This window comes from Rhinolophus hipposideros (assembly GCF_964194185.1).
Source record: "Rhinolophus hipposideros genome assembly, chromosome: 11".
NCBI lineage: Eukaryota > Metazoa > Chordata > Mammalia > Chiroptera > Rhinolophidae > Rhinolophus > Rhinolophus hipposideros.
In genome coordinates this window covers 18,759,156-18,780,197 of record NC_138057.1, presented here as the reverse complement: position 1 = coordinate 18,780,197, position 21,042 = coordinate 18,759,156, and the positions used below count along the sequence as shown (strand labels likewise).

At 37.4% G+C, this 21,042-nt stretch overlaps 1 protein-coding gene across 3 annotated transcripts in view; it reads left to right on the top strand.

Annotated features, from left to right (window-relative positions):
- FOCAD (focadhesin) overlaps positions 1-21,042 on the top strand; it is a 282,277-nt gene that overhangs the window by 20,772 nt on the left and 240,463 nt on the right. For all 3 annotated transcript variants that reach the window (XR_013994507.1, XM_081067235.1, XM_081067234.1), the window contains exons 2-4: positions 8,221-8,310; positions 11,040-11,114; positions 13,443-13,597. Coding sequence is in view for 2 of the 3 variants with exons in the window: in XM_081067234.1 (XP_080923360.1) it covers positions 8,221-8,310; positions 11,040-11,114; positions 13,443-13,597 (320 nt within the window). In the remaining variant the exon portion in view is untranslated. The remainder of the gene's footprint in view (positions 1-8,220; positions 8,311-11,039; positions 11,115-13,442; positions 13,598-21,042) is intronic.

The following is a 21,042-nucleotide window of genomic DNA, read 5'->3' as shown; positions in this document are numbered from 1 at the left end:
AAAAAGTTATCTCATAAAGGAACTAATGTGAAGACTTCTTTCCAGATTTAGATTGTATTCTATAAAAATTCTAGAGCTAAGTCTTTAGATTTAAAAAAATATATTTTTCATTGACCCTTCTGTATATTATGTATAAACATACACATATATGACATAAGAGATTATTTAAGAATAACTAGAGAAAATATTGTAACAAACCAAGCATTATTCAAGTTGATGGTTTTGTTTCTTACTTTAATGCCTGGTTCTGGACAGCAGTCAGATCTAACTTGGAATTTCCTGCCTTTGATCTTATTTTAGACTCCTGTTTCAAAATCTATGAGTAAGTAGTATGTGCTATAACTGAGAAGGAACTCAGTTGTAAAGGCAGGAATTTGATGTATTTTAGTAAATTGCAACCGGTGAGAATTCATAGTCACCTACATTTGCTCAGCATTTCAATTGTAGATCTTGAAATTCCTGGGACATGAATCAGTAATGTGCACTGTACCAGTCATGCTTCATGCTACTGACGGTCCAGGGAAAAACGGGGTCGGAAGTCAGGAAACCTCCCTTCTCACCTGAAGTGCCAGGACGACATGCCTTTTCGGCAAATTGAGTATCCTCTCTGACATTTAGTTTCTTCATTTCTCCAGTGAAAAAAGAACGGAAGGGAGATGAACTTAGGTCCACAGTGTTATTAAGGAAGCACTAGCTACTGTGACAGAGAGACTCCAACATGCAATGGCTCCGGCAAAGTAGAAGTTTATTTCTTTCTCATGTAATAGTTGGAGTTCTGGGTATGCAGTTCTGCTCTAAGCTATCATTTAGGGATCCTGGTTCCTTCTATCTTCCTTCTTCAGCCATGTCCTAGAGACACTGTCTTTGTGCAGATGATTGATTGTATCTGCATTGTTGCCAAGGCTTGATGTTGGCTGGGAAGAGAGAAGAGGAAGCAGTCTGCAGCCTGGAAGTGGCACATCACATCTGCTTAATCTCCGGTGGAGAGAACCTGATCACACACACGCTCATACCTAACCACCCTTGAGGCTAGGAAATGTAGTGAAGCAGATCAGGCTGCAGTTTTATTAATATAGAAGAAGAAGAGCACAGATACTGAAGGATAGTTAGCCATCTCTGCCACATCTATGCAGTTCTGCCATCTCTGATTATAATATTGACCAAGTGGCTCTGTCACCGAACTTAGTTGCTCTCTGCCTTGGCTTAATTTTGAAATTACTGGCTAACATTTAAGTATTTTCAGCTTAATTTAACAATGACTTAGTGATCTCTTTGAGAATGTAATGATTAAAAATTGCTGTTTTCTTATACTTGCTCTTTAGTGTTTAAAAACTTGCCATTGCAATTTCCCCTTGATCTTTCCATGTTTATGAATCTATAGTTAGGAGGTCTCTAATTGTCTTGTCCTGTTAATTTGGGAGTGCAGGTGACAGTTGGATTTTTGAAGCTTTTGAAGCAAGAGCTGAGGCTAAGCTTGAGTTTCTAACAGGTGTCAGGATTTAATACAGGATGATGAAACAGACCCACCTGCCAGATCCTAGAGGCGATGTGTAGAAATCCTTAGGTACCAAGAAGTGATAGGTGAGACATTAAGCAGAAAGAAGAACAAGAAAGATATAAATTTTGGACAACAGAACAAGGTGGTTGGTTGAAAAATATAGACAGTTTTCTTTTTTACAAAAGGGGCAGGACAAAGCAACTAGGAGTGTCTGGACTATATCCCTGAGCCACAGTCTTGAGAAATTTATAAAATCAGCACAAATTTATTGATTGTGCCTATCAACTATTCTGTAAGGTATTTAAAAAAAGTGATAAAAAAGAAAAACTTGTCAAAATATGTGTTTAAAATCCTCAGGAGGATGGTTCCACCGCTTAATTTGTGGAAGAAGAAATTAAATAAAGGCATAACTGATAATTGGAATAGTTGATACAGTGTTAGAAAAAAAGAATCCTGGATTTTGTGTCTCTGAAACAGGGTCCCATTAATGTGAATGAAATATATAGTTTTATCAGTCTGCTGATGACATTACTCATGTAAACTAGCTTCAGGAATGTGCTCTCTATAGCTCTGACTTTACTACATTGCTGCTCTAAGCCCTTCCTATAGGGAAATTTGGTTATCAAGTTCACAAAATCAAGTCTTTCTCTGACCAATAGACAGCTCCATCCTGCCCTCCCCACCCCCACCAGTCACCCTGCATAATTTCTCTGCTGGCTTCTCATAGCACTTGTGAATATAATTAAGTAGATTTTTCTCTTCTTTTACAGATTATGGCCTTCATTTGAAGTTTGGCACTAAATACTTTTATGTGATACATGGTTGTATATTTTTGTATCTAAGAGAAACTATTGAGAAAGATCAACACCTAAATTGCTTTATCTATCTGATGCTCCTCTATTATTTTGAGAGTGAGTGCAACTGATAGTTTTATTTTCCTGGAAGTGTTCTTATGGGGCTGAAACACCTTGACAGTTAAAATGGTAATTGCTTAAGTTAAACAAATGCTTCGATTCACTCAAAACTTAAAAAATTTTTCCTGATTTAGATTAGACAGACAAAAAAGGCACAAAGACAGGTTGGAGATAAACGTTTTAAAATCAAGCACTCTTTTTTTGTAACGTGGTTTATGGGGAATATTGTCACTAGTTTTCATTTAATAAAGAATGGCATGGTAAGTAGTAATATGTAAATTATTTTTCTTTAATGTACAGAATGCCCAAGGGAAGTTGAGATTAAAATAAAGTCAGATACAAGCTACACTGCCAATGCTAAAGAAACATGTGCACCCTTTTGTGCAATTCCCTAAGAGAATAGGATGTGTTGATACCTTGAAAGGCCAAATGGTTATGATTAACCTTGAAATATAAGTCAGATGAAAGACACTTACAATTTGTAGCCCAAGGATAGCAAATCAAAGATGATAGCAAATCATATTCCAGCTTGGATAGTGGTTTTGAGAATGCTTAATGAGTATTTGTTAGAAAAGATAAGGTTACTATAGGTTTAAAAAAGGTGTTTTTCTCTAAAGTGTCACACCGAAATAAGGGCTATCTTTGGTAAGCTTAGATATCTGCCATCTGTACTTAGGTAATTTTGATAAAAACAGTACTGTTTTACTCCACTCCCCCACCTCCTGGAGACAGTCATCTTTCTGGACAGTTTGGCTTCTTCACTGCCGTAATAAGCTATTAGCCTAACCAGCTTCTCATCTGGTCCCCAAAGTATTTTGGAATTCCCCCATTCTGGGCCTGGATCAGAGAGTGTAACCCCACGTTTTCTTCCATTTAGTTCTATCACTGTTGACATCTGGGTAAGTATATTTTGTGATATGTCGATAACCATTGGCTTTTCTGGATACTGTACAGTCTACTTTCTACTGAGTTAGAAAGTAGATCACCTGAAAACTCTGCACTTGGACCCCGTTAGCTGAGGCTTTTTGGCTGAATTACATGTCATGTTATACCCATGGTTTTATCCAGGGTGTGTTTTAAAAAGAAGTAACATAAAATTCCCTTTTGCTTATGTTATTGAGAACATTGCTCATTATATCGCTCTGTATTCCATATATAAAGTCTAATGTGAGGAATTTCCCTCAGCGTTTAGGGGCACAAAAAAGTTTGTTTTGTATAAACAAAAGGGTATTTTTCCATCTTTGAGAGAATAAAAGATGTATAATTTCCCTTATTTATATATTTACCTGAGCCTGGAAGCACAGGGGCAAATTTGAATGTCAGTTGTAGCTACTGTGTCAACAAATTTTATAAATTAATTTTAAAAATAGTCATTATGTAAACCAGGCATCTGTAAACTATGGCCTACCTGTCTCCTGTTTTTGTAAGCAAAGTTTTCTGGAGCACAGCCATGGCCTATGGCGGCTTCCTGCTACAATGGCAGATTCTAGTAATTGTTGTCTGACCCTTTCCAGAAAAATATTAACAATCTTAATGTAAATAATCACTTGATGGCATGGGTCAGACCAAATGCAACAGTGCTGAAGGCAATATAGAGCCAGGTGATTACTATAAGCTGTGGTTCCTTGGGAAGGAGACGCTTAACAGAGAAGATGTGCTACGTAGGGAAATTCATCTTTAAATACTGGGAATGTGTAGAGAGGGCATTTTATGTGGGAGCGAACAGCATAAGCAAAATCCCTTAGGAATGAGCAGATTTTGAGCCTGTGGGACCATTTTGAAAATGGTTTTAGCCTGATTGGAATTAGACAGCAGTGAAAATGAAGTTGAATATAGGTGAGACTGTTGTTGGAGCGCTTCAACACTAGGAATCAGAATTTGCATTTAATCTGACAGGCTATTGAAAACCCAGTCTGAATTCCTCACAGGAAAATGATGCGACGGAAATAGCGTTTTTAGGACAGTTAATCTAACAGCAGTGTATGGGATGAAGTCAAGCAAGACTAAGCAGTTAGTGAAGGCAGCCTAGCATGAGGAACCCAGACGATGAGTATAGAAATGGAGAGGAGGAGTAGACTGAGATGGATGCTGGAAAGAATGAAGTTGACTCTGTGACTGACTGGATTTAGAGAATGGCGGTGGAGGAAACTGTGAGAGGAGAACTGGGAAAAGATGAAGTGAAATGCAAACAGTTTTTATGAGAGAAAAATCTGTGTTTTGTTTTTGACATCTTCAATGTCTGGTGTTTTAGAGGCTTATAAGAGAGAACAGGGAAGGATTTAGGGCCTAGAAGAAGCCTCGGGGAGAATTTACACGAAGGAAGAGAGCAGCGCAAGGCTTGGGCGTGCCTTCAGGAAGGAAGATGAGTGCAAGAAGCAGGGTGGACGGGAATAGGGGGAGTAGTATAGCAGTGTTTCCCAGGAAAGGCTGATTGTATAGACCGTTAACAGTATTTCTAGAACAAAAGGGTGCCATGATGAGATAAGTTTGGTAAATTCTGGATTAAGCAAAGTTAATTCAACTTCTTGTTTTAGAACCTCTCAGATTCTTTTTAATAAAATGCACTGTTATTTAGATCTGTGTCTCCAATTAGAGATCCATCTAGTCAACTCTCTGCCTGATGTCTCCACTGGGATATCTGTCAGGCATCTAAAACATACCTGTCCAAAATAGAATCCATGGTCTTCCCCTACAAAACTTGTTTTCCTGTCTCAGTTGATGGCACCTGCATATTTTCCTTTTGTAACATATGCCATGGTAAGCAATATATGAATTGTTTGATGTGTAAAATGTCCCAAAGACTTGAGATTAGAAAATAAAGTTGCTCAGATCAAAAAGAGTCATTCATGATTCTTTCTTTTTCCTGTGCTCTCATCTAATCCTTTAGCAACCACATTGGCTCTATCTTCAAAGATATCCACAATCTGACCACTTCTCACCTCAAGTGATTCTATTAAAATCTTAACCACTCTTTTTAAAAAGATTTTTATTGGGGAACGGGTACAGGACTTTATTGGGGAACAGTGTGTACTTCCAGGACTCTTTTCCAAGTCAAGTTGTTGGCCTTTCAATCTTAGTTGTGGAGGGTGCCGTTCAGCTTCAAGTTGTTTTTCTTTCAGTCTTAGTTGTGGAGGGCGCAGCTCAGCTCCAGGTCCAGTTGCCGTTGCTAGTTGCAGGGGGCGCAGCCCACCATCCCTTGTGGGAATCGAACCGGCAAACTTGTGGTTGAGAGCCCACTGGCCCATGTGGGAATCCACCCGGCAGCGTTCGGAGTTAGGAGCATGGAGCTCTAACTGCCTGAGCCACCGGGCCGGCCCCCAATTTGTTTTTTGTAGTAGTAGTTTTCCATTTCACACAGGATAAATGCATTAGTCCTTCCAGTGGTCTACAACCTGGTTTCTCATTGACTCTGATTTACTATTCTTTTCTTCTCTCAGTCTATGCCTGATCCATCTATTTGCTCTTTCTGGAACAGGTCTTAAGCATTTTATTAGCTTAGGGCTTTTGCACTCACTGTTTTCTATGCCTGTGACACTTTCCCCCGAAATATTTGTATGGCTATCAACTCCCAAATGCCACCTTCTCTAGGAAAGACCAACCCTGACCACCATATTTAAAATAGAAAAGTGTCCTCCCTCATTTCTCATCCCTTTTATCTACTATACTTCTTTTGTTTCCATAGTACTTGTCACCTTCTAGCATATTATGTTTTACGTATTTTTATTTTATTTTACTCTCTACCTTTTTCTGCTAGACTTTAAACTCCATGAGTCTCGGGACTAGTGTCTGTTTTGTTCAGATGTAGCCTAAGCACCTAGAACAGTTTCTGACACACACAATAGTCACCTAATAAGTGTTAAGTGAGTGAATGAATCTGCAAGATGACAATATATGTCCCTACAGAATCATTGTTTCTCCTTGAGGATATCTTTTTATCCTGTGTTACCCATGGACATAATTTAGATAATTCTGTTATGATGTCTTATGGAGTTGAAAAGAAGAAATTTTCAAGAAAGGTGAGATTAATACAACTGGGAAGTTGAAGATACTGTGACCTGCTTAAGTTAATGAGTAGATTTAGATAGGGGACGTAGTTTGCAGTCTTAGAACGAGTTTCAGTGCTGTGAAATGTCCAATTCAGGGGTGTAACGTTGGACCTAGATGTTGAAGAAGAAAGCTAGGGTAAATTATCCACTTAGGGAGTTTAGCTTTGGAAAAAAGAGAGGAAAGTAGTTACCGTGTTTCCACGAAAATAAGACCGGGTCTTATATGAATTTTTTTTTTTAAGATTTTTTTTTTTTATTATTGGGGAAAGGGAACAGTTCTTTATTGGGGAACAGTGTGTACTTCCAGGACTTTTTTCCAAGTCAAGTTGTGCTTTCAATCTTAGTTGTGGAGGGTGCCGTTCAGCTTCAAGTTGTTGTTCTTTCAGTCTTAGTTGTGGAGGGAGCAGCTCAGTTCCAGGTCCAGTTGCCGTTGCTAGTTGCAGGGGGCGCAGCCCACCATCCCTTGCGGGAGTCAAACTGTGGTTGAGAGGATGCGCTCCAACCAACTGAGCCATCCGGGAGCTCAGCGGCAGCTCAGCTCAAGGTGCCGTGTTCAATCTTAGTTGCAGGGGGCGCAGCCCACCGTCCCTTGCAGGTCTTGAGGACTTGAACTGGCAACCTTGTGGTCGAGAGCCCACTGGCCCATGTGGGAATCGAACCAGCGGCCTTCGGAGTTAGGAGCATGGAGCTCCAACTGCCTGAGCCACCGGGCCTGCCACCTTATATGAATTTTTGCTCCAAAAGATGTATTAGGGCTTATGTTCAGGGGATGTCATCTTGAAAAATCATGCTAGGCTTTATTTTCCCATTAGGGCTTGTTTTCGGGGAAACACGGTAGAAGGAGACTCAGGTTCATTCAGCACCATGTACCTCCCCTTTTGAGATCAGGAGAGCTTGGTTTTGCAGCCTGTTATTTTTATAAAGTAACCGAGAGTATTGTACTGACATAAATTTTTTGAAAGTGGTATCGTAATAAATATGTGACCTGAAGCATCCTATTTTTCAAAGTAGTGTAATTTGGTGGGTTCAGTGCTGCATGGGAATTGGATAAATTGGGATCCTTAGGAAATCCTCTTATTACTTCTGTGTCTCCAATTTATCACCTGCCCATCTCCATCCTTTTTGCATACTTTTTTTGTTTTTGTTTTTGAGAACCCAGTAGGAATGAAAGGTGTGAGATAAATATTAAAAATTGGTGCTAATTGCTTGCTTGTTTCTGTTTTAGGAGATAAACAATCTCTTGATGTGTGAGTTTCTAGGCCATTTCTGTATTACCTGAAAAAAGCTCACCTAGGCTTCATACTTGTCACTAGCAGTTGGATTAGTTCTTAAATGAAATCTTGTTCCAAAGTGAGGCATAATTTAAACAATTTTGTGAAAGTTTGATTCTTTCTCCCTTAAAGTTTTGATCGATAAAAGAATTAATTTCTATTTCAAACATGTGGTTGAACTTTTAAAATCATGTTATTTAGGCTTGAATTTTGGGATTTTTTTGTTTGTTTCTACAGTGTGAATCCATCTGTTTCAAAATTAGCGCTAATGAGAAACACCAAGAGTTGTTGAGCATTTTAGTTTGTTTATGAATCATGGCATTTGAAGCCTGAGGTGGTTAACAGTGAGGTTATGCCAAGCATTACTCTGTAGAGCCCTGTGCTTTATTTCCATTGTTGTCTTTGGAATGAATTCTTTTCATGTTATTTGAGGAATAATTGGTTTGAACTCTCTTTCCAGAATAACAAATATTCTTTTGTTTTGGTTACAGAAATCTGCATATGTACATGTAAGAGAAGCAAAAATGTCTGATGATATCAGGAAAAGGTTTGAATTTCCAAATTCTGTTATTCAATCACAGGTAATTTTATTCGTTCATTCATATATTTATGTTTCATGGTAACAAATGAATCTTTTTTGTGGGTTATTAACTGAACTTTACATTTTTAACATTGACTATTTTATCCTCCTATGTATAGAGAGATATAATTTTATTAAACAACTTTTAAATGAGTCAATTTGAAAATTTATATTTGACAGGAAAGTAAATATTTGAAATTGACCAATCTCAGCTTCTGTTTATGTCATGCTTTTCTTCTTAGAAATAATAAAACCTTTATTAACCCCTGAGTATGTATTTTTGGTCTATAACTAATTATCTGGAAGAAATAAATGGTTATACATCTACAGAGTTGGAGAGACTAATATTTTAAAAGGTATATTCTACCCCTGTAGAATATAGGAGCATATTAAGAATAATAGATTTTTATAATAATGACATTCAATAAGTAAAATATCCTAAAAAATTCAATCTGTATACTAACTCAGGCAAGAGATTATGATAATTTATTTTAGAGAGCTTTTCAATTATTGGGGTTCAAACAAAGATGGTTTTCCAGTTCGCCTTCAGCTAACCAGAAGCATTCTGGTTAATCAAGGTACCATCATAGCTGACTGCCTTTTCTTGTGAGAGTAAAGCTAAGGGACCAACAGAAGCTTGCCTGAAGACTTAACAACCAACATTACAGCGTCTTGGATACTTTCAACAGTTAACTTCGGAGATGCCTGCTGTGGGAATTGACTTAGCTGGGTAGTGGGGAACCCTTCCATGAGGAGAAGAACACTCCTTATGCAAGATTCCCTTCTACCTGACTGGGTTGGAGTCCTATCCCGTGCAGCACGGGTCCTTACCGTGGAGAAGAAGATGAAGATGCGGAGGATACTGTCCACAAGTTTTTTCATTCTGTGCCTAGAGTCCCTTCATTAGCATAGATAATCAAGAAATGCCTATGTGTGTTACTGTTAAATTCAGCGCAACGTATTTATGTATTGTAGGATGTCTATTTAAACTACTCTGTTATGGAAAACTACAGTAGCAATATAAGCTGACATATCCTTAGATTTTGTATTTTAAAATCAACTTAGGCTATAGCCTCTGATTTGTTAGACGGATACACTGAAAGTTAAATTAGAGAAATTGAACTTGGTAAGCAGTGGGGAGATGTTTATCATTAAGCTTATTTTCTCTTAGTCCTTTTTCTGAATATGAATGATAGCTTTTTTTGTTCTTTTTGTGTTTCATATTGGTTTTATTAGGTTCTTGCAATTGTGCCCTCTCCTTTGTGAATACTTCTTATTGTTCTTTTGTAACCACTGCTCTGTGTTAGCACCATATTTCATTGATTCACACACATTTTTTCACATTTTAACTAACATCTGTGAAATTGGGTTGCGTCTAGTAATTGATGGCAGCAGTTTTTATACAGTTGGTATTGCTTGCACTTGGCCATGATTTTCTAAATGAGTCTGGAAAAGCTCTTTCATTAATATAAAAACAGAATTCTAAATTGTAAGAAACATTGTATAACACATATTAATTGGCTGTTTTTTTCCTGTCTTTGTAGTACATAAAATAATCTCATATTTTGCAGTTAATGGCCAGTTACATTCAATGAAATATGGTATATTTTGTAAACATGAACCAAAACTATTCATTGGTCCTCAATACTTGTTACTATCCCTTTACCTAGGAGGTAAGAGACAGTTAATTGATCTAAACCTAATATTTATGTAAATGAATACTTGTATTGCAAAACAGAGACCATCAAGTATTGAAGTCTTTAAGCATTTACAATGTGTAAAATACAAAATAAACGAAGGAGTGGGTGCTGTGTTTTTAGTTGAGCTTTTCTGGAGACTTTGCAAGACCGACAGGTATTTGGTCACAGGTGTATCATGCCTTGGCCCCAGGTGTGGTATCAACAGTTGTGTCAGTTACAAAGTATTTCCCAACCCATACACAGAATGGTTGTCATTGTTGCTAGCTTACATTCTAACAGAGCAGTGCTGGGTCGTGCTGAAGAGCTGGGAGAATGAGGTCGAGGTGGTAGGAGGTAATGATATTTATATATTTATGTAATCCACACTCCTATATGAGTCTTAATTTTGGGCTTTTGGACCAAAGCAAGATATGGGAAATTTTAGAGATTTATGAGACAGGAAGCCTATTAAAGAGCTAAAACCCATGAAAAAATAATAAAGAAATTAACTCATAAAGCCTAGAGGAGGGAGAATGGTCGTGGTTGCAGGAGTCCTATTGGTTCAGATTTATATGGGCCGTAGTCATACAGATGAGGGTGCGGTTTCTCCATCTTTGGTAAGGGCACAGTGAGGCATGATGGAGTTCATTTCGATGCAAAGATGATATTAAATGCTGTGGAGTTTCTCATTTGTCTTATGGTTTCATGGATTAAGCAATCTCAAGTTATCTTCTAACACTGACAGCAATTTGAACTGAAAAAAAGGCAATTTTCTTAACATCTATGAACTCTAGTTTGCTTATTGGGATTAACAACCTTGAGGGTTGTTATAAAGATAAGAAACTATATAAAGAGTGACTAATTCAGTGCCTTCTACATAGTGCACACTCAATGAATTGGAATTTTGTTACCCATGGACTATCTGGCATACTCATATTCATATCAACTAGTATTGATACTAGTTACCTTCAAATGCACTATTTGGAGAGAACTTTTAAGGACATGTATTCATCAATTTTTTAAATTTTATTTTTATTTTTATTTTTTTTAGGCAGTGGGTCATCTTATTGTTGCAGTCCTAAAGGAAAATGGTTTTTCAGAAAAGATCCATCAATCCACAAACCAGGTCAGTGTTTAACTTTGTGCTTTAGTCCTATCCAGATATTGCTTTAGTTCTATTCAGACCACATATGCACTTGTTTTGTTTCCTCACAGTTCAGGTCACTGTAGACATGATTTTGAACTGTAAGAAGTCCATTGCCTTCCTCCCCGCCCCACCGCGTGCCCTTTTTAGGTTTGCTACATTTTTCTTCCCAATTCTTTCAAATTTTAAAATTTGTGAAAACAGTCTCAGGAATAAGAGTGAGGGGAGTATTCTTAGGACTATTAATGAAAAATAACATGGGTGGAATGAAGGCAGGCATACTTGAGGGAAGATTGATAGGATTAGCTCTGAGAGGATATTTTTGTTTAATAGAGAAAGTGAACATAGTAGTTTCGTTTGGGTATAGGAGATATCTCATGCTTAGATAGCCCCATATGTGAGCTCTAAGTTGGAAAGGTCATGCATTGACAGTTGGAGATGGAGGAAATATTCTGTACTATGCATAGGGAAGGTGAATGCTAAGAACTGAAGCAATGCCAGCTTACTGAGATATATACCACTTGGGTTTGGTTGACCAGCGTTGTGTATTTCAACATGCTGATGCTCTGTCTAAGGTAAACTCTATGGAGAATATAGGTGATAGAAAAAAGATTTTTATTTTTTCTCACAACAGAAACAAGTAGATTTCTTTTCTCTCACATTCCTTTTGATTAGCTACTCCAAGGTACATTTCTTTACAGCTTCTACTGACATATTGAAGGAAATGTAGGGATGTACTTCACTAATTGGCATTTATGTGTTATATATGTAGTTATATAAATTAGGTTTTCTGAGAACCCTGATCTTAATCCTGCCTATAATCACATTATGTACTCTTGACAAGATTTAGCGGTTTTACTTAACCCACCAGAATTTATTGACTGTTAATCCCTGTAACTAAATTTTCTTCCTCTATTAATAAATGAATATTCACTTCCATGAGGACACAGTATTACCTGAAGCAACAGTTTTTTATTCATTTATTTTGTTTTTCTGCCTTAGTAATGGAGTGCTGACATTTAGAGCCCTTTGATATTGTCCATCCAGGTGAATAAAATTCCCTTCTGAATAAAAGAATTGAAATATAAATATTACTTTCCTGCAGTGACTGTTAACTATATTATTCTGTTATAATGAGATCCTAAGATTGAAAAGGCGCTCAGAGCCAGCTTCAGTGGGAAAATGGCCAAAATAAGATGTTGATTTTCATTCTTTTAGTTATTCTATGGAAGTTAGGTAGGGATCTTAATATTTTTTCTTCAAATTAGGTATTTCTGCAATAAAAGGAAAGAAACATTGCTTCATTATATGTTCTTCAAAGAAAAACAAAACAAAAAACAAACCATAAAGCCCCCCAAACCATGTGTAAATTCAAATGGACTTAACCCACAATATATTCAAATATAGGTTTATCATTAACAGTGAGCTTTTATTTTTGGGGGCTGGGGATGGGGATCATGGGTTCCTGAAAAAGTTACGAAAGTGAGAATCTCTGCTTTTATAGGATTTTCCAAAATAAAGAACTTATATTTACTTATGTACCCTTCCGGTACTTTTCTCTGAAAGGTGACAGATTCATGGTGTGTGTGTGTGGGGGAATCACCATATCTTGGGCGTAACAGTTTAGAAAAACTTGTTGGTAGCCATGGAACCCGCAGCTTGCTGGTAGCCTGTCCTACTTCTCTCTCTTCCTTCTGGGCCCACATTAGACTTCAATAAACTTGGACAGGGACATTATGGGGGTGGCGGGGTACATGTAGGCAATAGAGGTTGATGGTAGAAAAAGCAGGAACGTTTTCTGAAAATGTTATTGGCTATTTAGGGCTTGAAGTGTAGGTATGATTTGGAGTTCAACTTAGACTAATTGATCTGCTGGTATTGTTTGTGTGGTTAAATGGCTTTGATAGCCCCCTGAGCTATAGCCAAGTGTGATTAGGTTGGTGCAAAATAATTGTGGTGTTTGCCATTGTTTTTAAGCTTTTAAACTTCAATTACTTTGCACCAACCTAATAGTTTTGATCTCTTGTTAGCTCTGTCATGTTGTTCAAACTCAGGTCAGACCTGTCTGCAGCCAGCCTTATTTTACAGCAAAGGCACCAGATAGATAAGAGAGGTTTCTTTCATCAGAACCATCCATTGCCTCCCTTGGAAAACCGACTCTCACGTATTTCATAAAATGCTGTGACAACAGCGACCTCTTTGCAGAGGAAAGCTGCCTCCTGTGAACGAATACCCTCTGATGCATGGCTCAGAATGCATATGCATTTGCTGCTCGTCTGAAGTGTCCTTTCACCCCTGGTTTGATTTTAGACTCCTGCTTTGAACTTGCTGTGGGAAAAGTGCTGCAGTGACAATGTGGTGGTTCGGACAGCCTGCTGTGAAGGTCTGGCGGCGCTCGTGGCTCAGGAGCATGCAGAGTTCAGCTATGTTCTGAATGGGCTGCTCAACCTGATTCCATCTACCAGGTACTCTTTCCTTCATGCTCGATCAGTCACAAATTTAAATTTTTAGAAACAAATTCACAAATTTGCCAGGAAGGGTCAACAGTCACCCAATGTGCCAGTTGTTTTTCTTTCCCTTAAAATGTCATGCTATTGATATGTCCTATGTGGTGAGAACATGCTAATTTAAACTCTACAGTTTGGGAACTTGTGGTCATTTGCTGTACTTAAGTTTTGGGGCTCTCCTTAAATTTTGTCATTGCTCTTTTTTTTTTAATGAAGAAATTAGCTAAGTAATTTAGAATTCACAATTGCAGTACAAATTCCTGACTTATTTTAAGAAAGAAGGTTGCCCATAAACCATACTACTTCCACCGTGGTAAAGTTTATACACCATTGACAATACTTGCTTAGCCTTCGGCACTAGTACGTGTATTAGAAAATAATAGCACTAACCTCGTTAAAAGTGTTTTGTGATTTAGACATGTCTTCCCCTGATTATTCCAAGTAAATAATGTTCAGTGTTCTGAATTTGTTTGGTTTGACCATATTTCTTCCGTTCACGGACTGAGGATTATGGAATCACAAGGGATGAAAGGGGCATACACCATTCTGAGATGGTCAGACAGGACTGTATTTGAGCCATCTAGTGGAAATGAGCCTCTCTTATAAAATATTCCCTGCAAAAGAGATATCAGTTTTTGCTGCAAGCAATGGTCTTGCTCTCTACACTGTCAATTTTGCCTTCTTTAAATCATTTGGGCTTCTGCCCCCTTCTCCCAACTCTTAATCAGCTCCTGGGCCCTTTTTGGTGGAGTTACTTGTTTTCCCAATGTTTTTTACTCACTGGAAGCTTTATTGTAGTATCATCAAAGCTGAATACTTAATCTTTTTTTCAGCTCTAACTTTCAGTCTATTGAAGATGCCTTCCTGGGCTTGAAGTGTATTAGGTTGAATAACCTCTGGTCTTTTAACCTTTCTTCACAAATCTTATTTTGTTCCCTTAGATCATGTCTTTGTATCTTTTTAGAACCTTGATTTTTTTTTCTCTTTATACTCTGCTCTCTATAGTTATAAGTCCAAACCCTTTACCATGATATACATGCCCTTCCCAAACTAGCTCCAGCCTTCCATTAAACTTGCATTTCCCGATTCCCGAGTCTGTGCCTGTGCTCTGCCTCTGCATGGACTGTTCCTTCCCCTTCTTTTTCTGATGTCATCTGCTCCATCCTTTAGGGCTCAGCTCAGATGTCACCTCCCCTGCCCAGACACTTCCCCATTCCCAGCTAGGCTACTTGCTCTTTCACAGCATTTTTTTTTTAACTTGTATTTTTGTATGCTGTACACTCTGACAGTTAGAAGATGACCAAATATTTCTGAATAAGGATTTGATCATGGCTAAAAACATTAATTTTCTGTCTTCCTTTTTCTTTGTGTGCATGCCCACATGTGAGTGTACCTGCACACACACGCACGCCACAAATGCTTTAGAAGGACCCCTTATCTACCCATAAAAAAGTAGTTTTTGAGGAGGCTTTTAAAAAGTTAAGTTTTATGTGTCTTCTTTTTTGTAACTTATTGGTTGACCTTAAGCAAACCACCTAGATTTTTGCCTTACCTCTTTTTTCCTTTTCAAATACAGGTGATGGTATTTGTTTCCCCCAGTTAGTTTTCAAGTACTTGCAAATCCCAACCATAATATCTACTTGCATTGTATAGTTGTAGTATTTATATTTAAAAGCAAGAGTATGAGCAGCTAAGGGGGCCAGGGTAATGTCTCTGTTTGTGTAAGGGGTAATTCGAGCAGGTTAGAATTATACCTTTAATTCCAGAAGATCAAGTTAGAAAATTATGCTGGTGTGGGACATTCTTCACATATCAGCCTAAGTCCATCAGTGCTATTGTAAACTGAAAAGCATAAGCTTTGCTGATGGTGAATCAGCACATCATCTGTCAGTAACCTTAAACTTTTTAAAATTTAAAGATGTATTTTTTGAATAGACTAAACATTCACATGGTAAAAATTTCAAAAGGGTATATGAGACAAAGTCTCTGTCTTACCTCAATATCTCAGTTTTTCTCCTTGAGGCAGAACTCTTACCAGGTCTTATCCTTTCAAAGATATTGTATGCACATGTACCTAAAAATTTATGTGTATATATTTTTCCTTTAAAAAACAGAATTAGCAGCCTATTATGCACAGTATTCTTTATTTTGTATTTTTTTCAGTGAAAAAATATATTTTAGAGATCATTACTTAACATATATAAAGTGCTTTCTAATTTTTTCCTGCTGCATAATATTCCACTGTATGAATGTGCCTTAATTTACCAATTCCCTAATGTTTTCAATTTTTTGCAATTATAGGCAGTGCTTCAATGAGTAACGCAATATTACACATATAGGTGGCCATTAGTTTTCATAGGTCTTTGGAAATGTGGCTGAGATATAAAAGAAAGCCTTGAATTTTATAGTACCACAGATATGCATATGGGAGTTTGAACAAGTGAAGGATCCTGGAAAGAATTAAAAAAAAAAAGTTTGTTTATCTGAGAATGTTCATGTTTTCTAGATTGTTAGCCACAGGGAAATGCTGACAGAGTAGACCCTGAAGCTAACCAATTTAATTTTTGAATCAATTTGATCATAAAATGTGTTATATAAGTGCTAAGTTTTCTTTACTGTTGCCAGTAGAGGTAATAATTATATGTGAAGAATTTTCTTCATTTGGTTTATTTCAAGTAGCAGAGCTGTGTGGTTTGTAGCGATTACAAAGACTATACTTTACATTGTTTATATCTTTTTAAAAAAGCAAAATAGGAATTAAATTTAAGAAATGAAACTAAATTTAATTAAAAACAGCAGACCCAACACAGACTTTTCCAAATGCTGCTCAGGGAATCTTTTGAGAGAGAAAACCATCTTTATCTTTGGGAATGACTTTTGTTACTTGCTTGTACTTCTTGGCTGAGACATTTTGGATCTTCAGTTTCGAGTATTTAAATTTGTACTAGAAAGTGTTTTCTAGAAGTGCCTTCTTAAAATAGAGGTTTATTGGAATGTAAAGGCACTTTGGGAACAGAGCCACACAATGATTGCTCAGTTTTGATGTAGAAAATAATTGTATATACAATGGAATATTACTCGGCCATAAGAAAAGATGACATACTGCCCATTTGTGACAATATGAATGGATCCTGAGGTTATCATGCTAAGCAACAGATATTAGATATAAAAAGTCAAGAAGCACACAACTTCACTCATATGTGACATAGAAAACTGAATAAAACAAACAAACAAAAAATCATAGACACACACGATAGTTTAGTGGTTACCAGATGGTAAGGGGGAGGGGGTATGGTAGAAGAAGGTAAAGGGGTCAAATGTATGGTGATGAAAAGAGAACTGACTCTGGGTGGTGAACACACAATGCAATATGTACATGATGTAATACAGAATTGTACACCTGAAACCTATATAGTTTTACTAACCAATGTCAACCCAATAAATTGAATAAAATAAAAAGAAACAAAAAGAATTCTAAATGTTTGTATTTTCATTTTGCCTACCTACCAGCCTAGCATCTTTCAGGAACTGAGAAGGAGATGAGAGAGAGAGAGACAGAGAGGGAGAGAACACAATAGTGAGAAGCAGCCTTCTGTAGAGTAGATATTTAGAGAATGTACCTGCTTCTGAAGCTTTTTTAGCACTGCAATAAATGTTGAAAGCTGTAAGGAAAGATAGAAGGAAAAGTCGGTGAGGTCATCTCGCCTAACTTTATAACCTGCTCCTTAGCCCTTTGCAAGTCAAGTCTGTAAAATTCTGTTGGAACATGTATGGAAGGCCCCCTTACCCCATCCCCATGCCAAATCTGACCCACATTGTATAGTCTAACTTTGAGAAAGACTTGACATTTGCAAAGCTCTGGTTGTCTGAACTTTAGGGAGTGGCTGGGAAAGTGTCTGGCTCTGTTTGAGACACTGTTCCCTTCAAAGGAATAGTTTGATGTCCAAGACTGTTCTTGGTTCAAAGCTGAGGCAACATGAAACAATTGTAAACTAGTTTTTATAGCTTCTGTAAACAAAGAAATGGATTTAAGAGGTCAAAAATGTTCTTTTAATCAGTAAGGAAATTTGAAAAAAAAAGAAATTCCCTAGGGAGGGTGAAGGAAAGAAGGGGCTACAAAGGCAACACAGTAAGGAAATCATTATCACCAGTTAAATGTGAATTTTGAAATTAAACAAAACTGAAATTAAAATGAATGAAACATAGTCGCATGTACTTTTCTTGTCCTTTCAGAAACTGCTTGTTTTAAGTTTAGACTCTTTGGTTTTGCTTGTTTTTACGTTGAATTTATCCTGAGATAAAGATTCCCAAAGCAAAGAGTTCCCCCATTTTTATTTCCTTAGACTTCTCCCTTAACTGCACTAGTTTCTAGAAAGCTCATGCAGCCATTGTTATTGTTGCTTAGTAACGGGACTGTGAATAAAAACCATGCTTTCCGGTGGAACCAGGTATTCAATTTTCTATCTTGAGATGTCATGACAGCCTGTAATTTCAGTTCAACTGCTTCCCCTACCTCCCCACCCTTCTTTTAAAAATGTATTTGGTAGAATGATTATGCTCTAGATAAACTAGGCTAGCACTTGATTTTGTGCCTTTTGTGCTTTCAAACAGAGAAGAGACTTGCAATTTACATATTTGGGGAAAATACAAGTATATTAAGGTGTGACAGATTAAAGTCTATTGTCTGAGGTTCCTAAAGTCGACTTTTTAATGAAATTTTGCATAGGGTATTAACAATGCCCATTGGGGATCCTGACTAAAGTTGTTGGAACCAAGTGAGTCTCACATTATGGATTGATGAATGTCCAATTTGGTTAAAAAATGATACTAAGAACTATTTGGAATTAAGATTTAGGGTAATTTCATGCAAAAATTCTTGTGTTTTAGGGTCTTCCCTTGTATTTCATGACCCTGGTCCGTGGTTAACGTAATTGTGTTGTTATTATGTAGGAAATGGAAATGGCTAGCAACTGAGGAGACACTGTATTCATGTCTTGTAGTTTTGAAGCCTTTCTGTACTGTTTAGCATCTTTCTCTTTATTTTATTTGGCAGGAAAAGAAGACACAAGGAAGGATGCCTTTAGGTGGTTTCCTCCAAGGTTTAAGAAGACAGTGTTAGTTAGCGTGCTTTCATTTGCTGCTGGGGTGTCAGAGTATTTTTCATAAATTTGAGGTAGTTCCAAGGTTTAAATCTACATTGGTAGCATGGCTCATCTGACTGTTATCTGAGAGGGACAGAGTTACTAGACCATGGCTGTTTCTCCACCTTTTCTTTTCAATATTCCTTTAAGTCATTTAGCTTGTTTCCAGATGTTCTCCTTCCCCTTTTTCCAACCCTTTTTCTTTCTCTAAAATCCCATAATCACTCTTAACTTGAAGCTCATAACCAGAAAAGTAATCCCAGCCATTTTTCTCATCTAGGACATTCTGTCCTATTTCTTTTTTAAGTTAGTTGATGGCTTTGTTTGTCACAAAAATCTTCCATTGTGAGAGTCATGTGTTGATGCTGTTTCTAGGTAATTTAAGGAAAGTGACTACTGAACACATGTTACTTTTATAATGGAAAAATGCTTCAGAAGAAATCAGGCTGTTTTCTGGTACTTTGGAGACAAATGAATGTACAGAACTTTCCCAAGCAAAACTCAATAGCATTACATCTCTTAGATTTTTTTGTTGAAGAAACATTATTTTTTTGTCATTTATTCAAGCATGTGTTTCTCAGAACTGTTTTTTTTATTTCCTCCCTCTTTTCCTTGCTCTCTCTCTCTCTCTTTTCATATAATTTTATAATGAATTTAGACAATAATTTGATTATTAATGTAGTGTTTAGCATTCTCTTATTTGCTGGTGATTTACTGTGCTTAAGGCTGACCAGTTATACTTTCCAGTTAAAAAGGGACATGGAGATTCAAAGTTCAGTCTAGAAAAAAAAAAAAAAAAAAGGGACATGGCCACAGTTGTACCATTTGTTCCCATGATACCCAATGAGGCCCCCATTTGGGACAGATGTTCCCAAATGGAACATCTTCAACCCAAACTCTTATTCTCATTCCTGCTCCCCTCATTCCCTGCAAACACACACACACACACACACACACACACACACACACACACACACACCCAGTATGGGTACTTCCTTTTACCTTACATTTGGAATATTTCAAAAGCAAAGAAGCAAGCATTATTTGCAGTCTTCAAAAAGAGACCGAAATGCATGAGCAGTGTTTAATGTTGTAATCAAATAAACCCCAAACAAAGGAAACCTGATACATGGATGTTATTCATATGCTCAATAGCAATTGTGTTATATTTATCTTGTGAAAATAAATACCATGTGTGTGGTATTAATTAATATAATTTGGATAGTTGATCAAAAATTTTTTTTCCTGTTTTATTTTTATTTTCTTGGAATATTCAGCATCATTATTGCCCCACACTCTCTCTCATGGTAAAATCTGGGTCTTGGCTCTTATGCCTAGTGAAAATTGAGGTTTTGTTTTGCATTGTCTCTTGCCACCGTGCTTGTAGCTCCTGCCTCAAGTTTCCTTTGCTGTTTCTTAGAGGGTTATTGAGTCAGTTGAGCTTTTCTTGGAACCCACCCAGGAAGGACTTGTTACAGCTGATCCTTATTGAAAGGCTTTTGGCATCAGGTTCACGAGTGTGTTAAAACTCTTTGGGTGACAATTTACAGAAACCCACTTGAAGTAGTTTGAGCATAAAAGGGTGATTTTTATTTTTTTGATGAAGGGGTGTCCTATAGGACCCAAGAACCAGGATACACCTGGGCCTGAGACACAAATTGGATACAGGCTGTGTATTTCTTCTCTCTTGCAGCAGACTTTCTCTGTTTCCTAGCCCACAGGCCACCACCTGCTCCTGGGTTAATATCTCTTATGTATAACAGGCAGTGAGACTGAGGTTGGATTTTCTTGTCACAATTACTGATTTCCAAGGCTAGGACCCAGCATGTGCCCTAGACCAGTCAACTTTGGCAGGGGCTGTGTATTCATTTCCTAGGGCTGCTATAACTAATGACCATGAACTTGGTGGCTTCAAACAACAGATTTTTATTATTTCACAATGCTGAAGGCCAGAAGTCCAAAACCAAGATGTTAGCAGGATTGGTTTTTTCTGGCTGGGAGAATCCATTCCATGTTTCTTTCCAAGCTTCTGGTGGCTGCTGGCAACCCTTGGCACTCCTTGGCTTGTGGTTGTGTAACTCCAGTCTCTGCTTCTGTCTTAAGATAACCTTCCCTGTGTGTCTTTGTATCTCAAATCTCTTTCCTTTATCTTATGAGGATACCAGTTATGGGATTTAAGGCCCACCCAGGATGATCCCATTTCTAGATCTTTAACTTAATTATATCTGCAAAGACCCTGTTTCCAAGTAAAGTCACATTCAC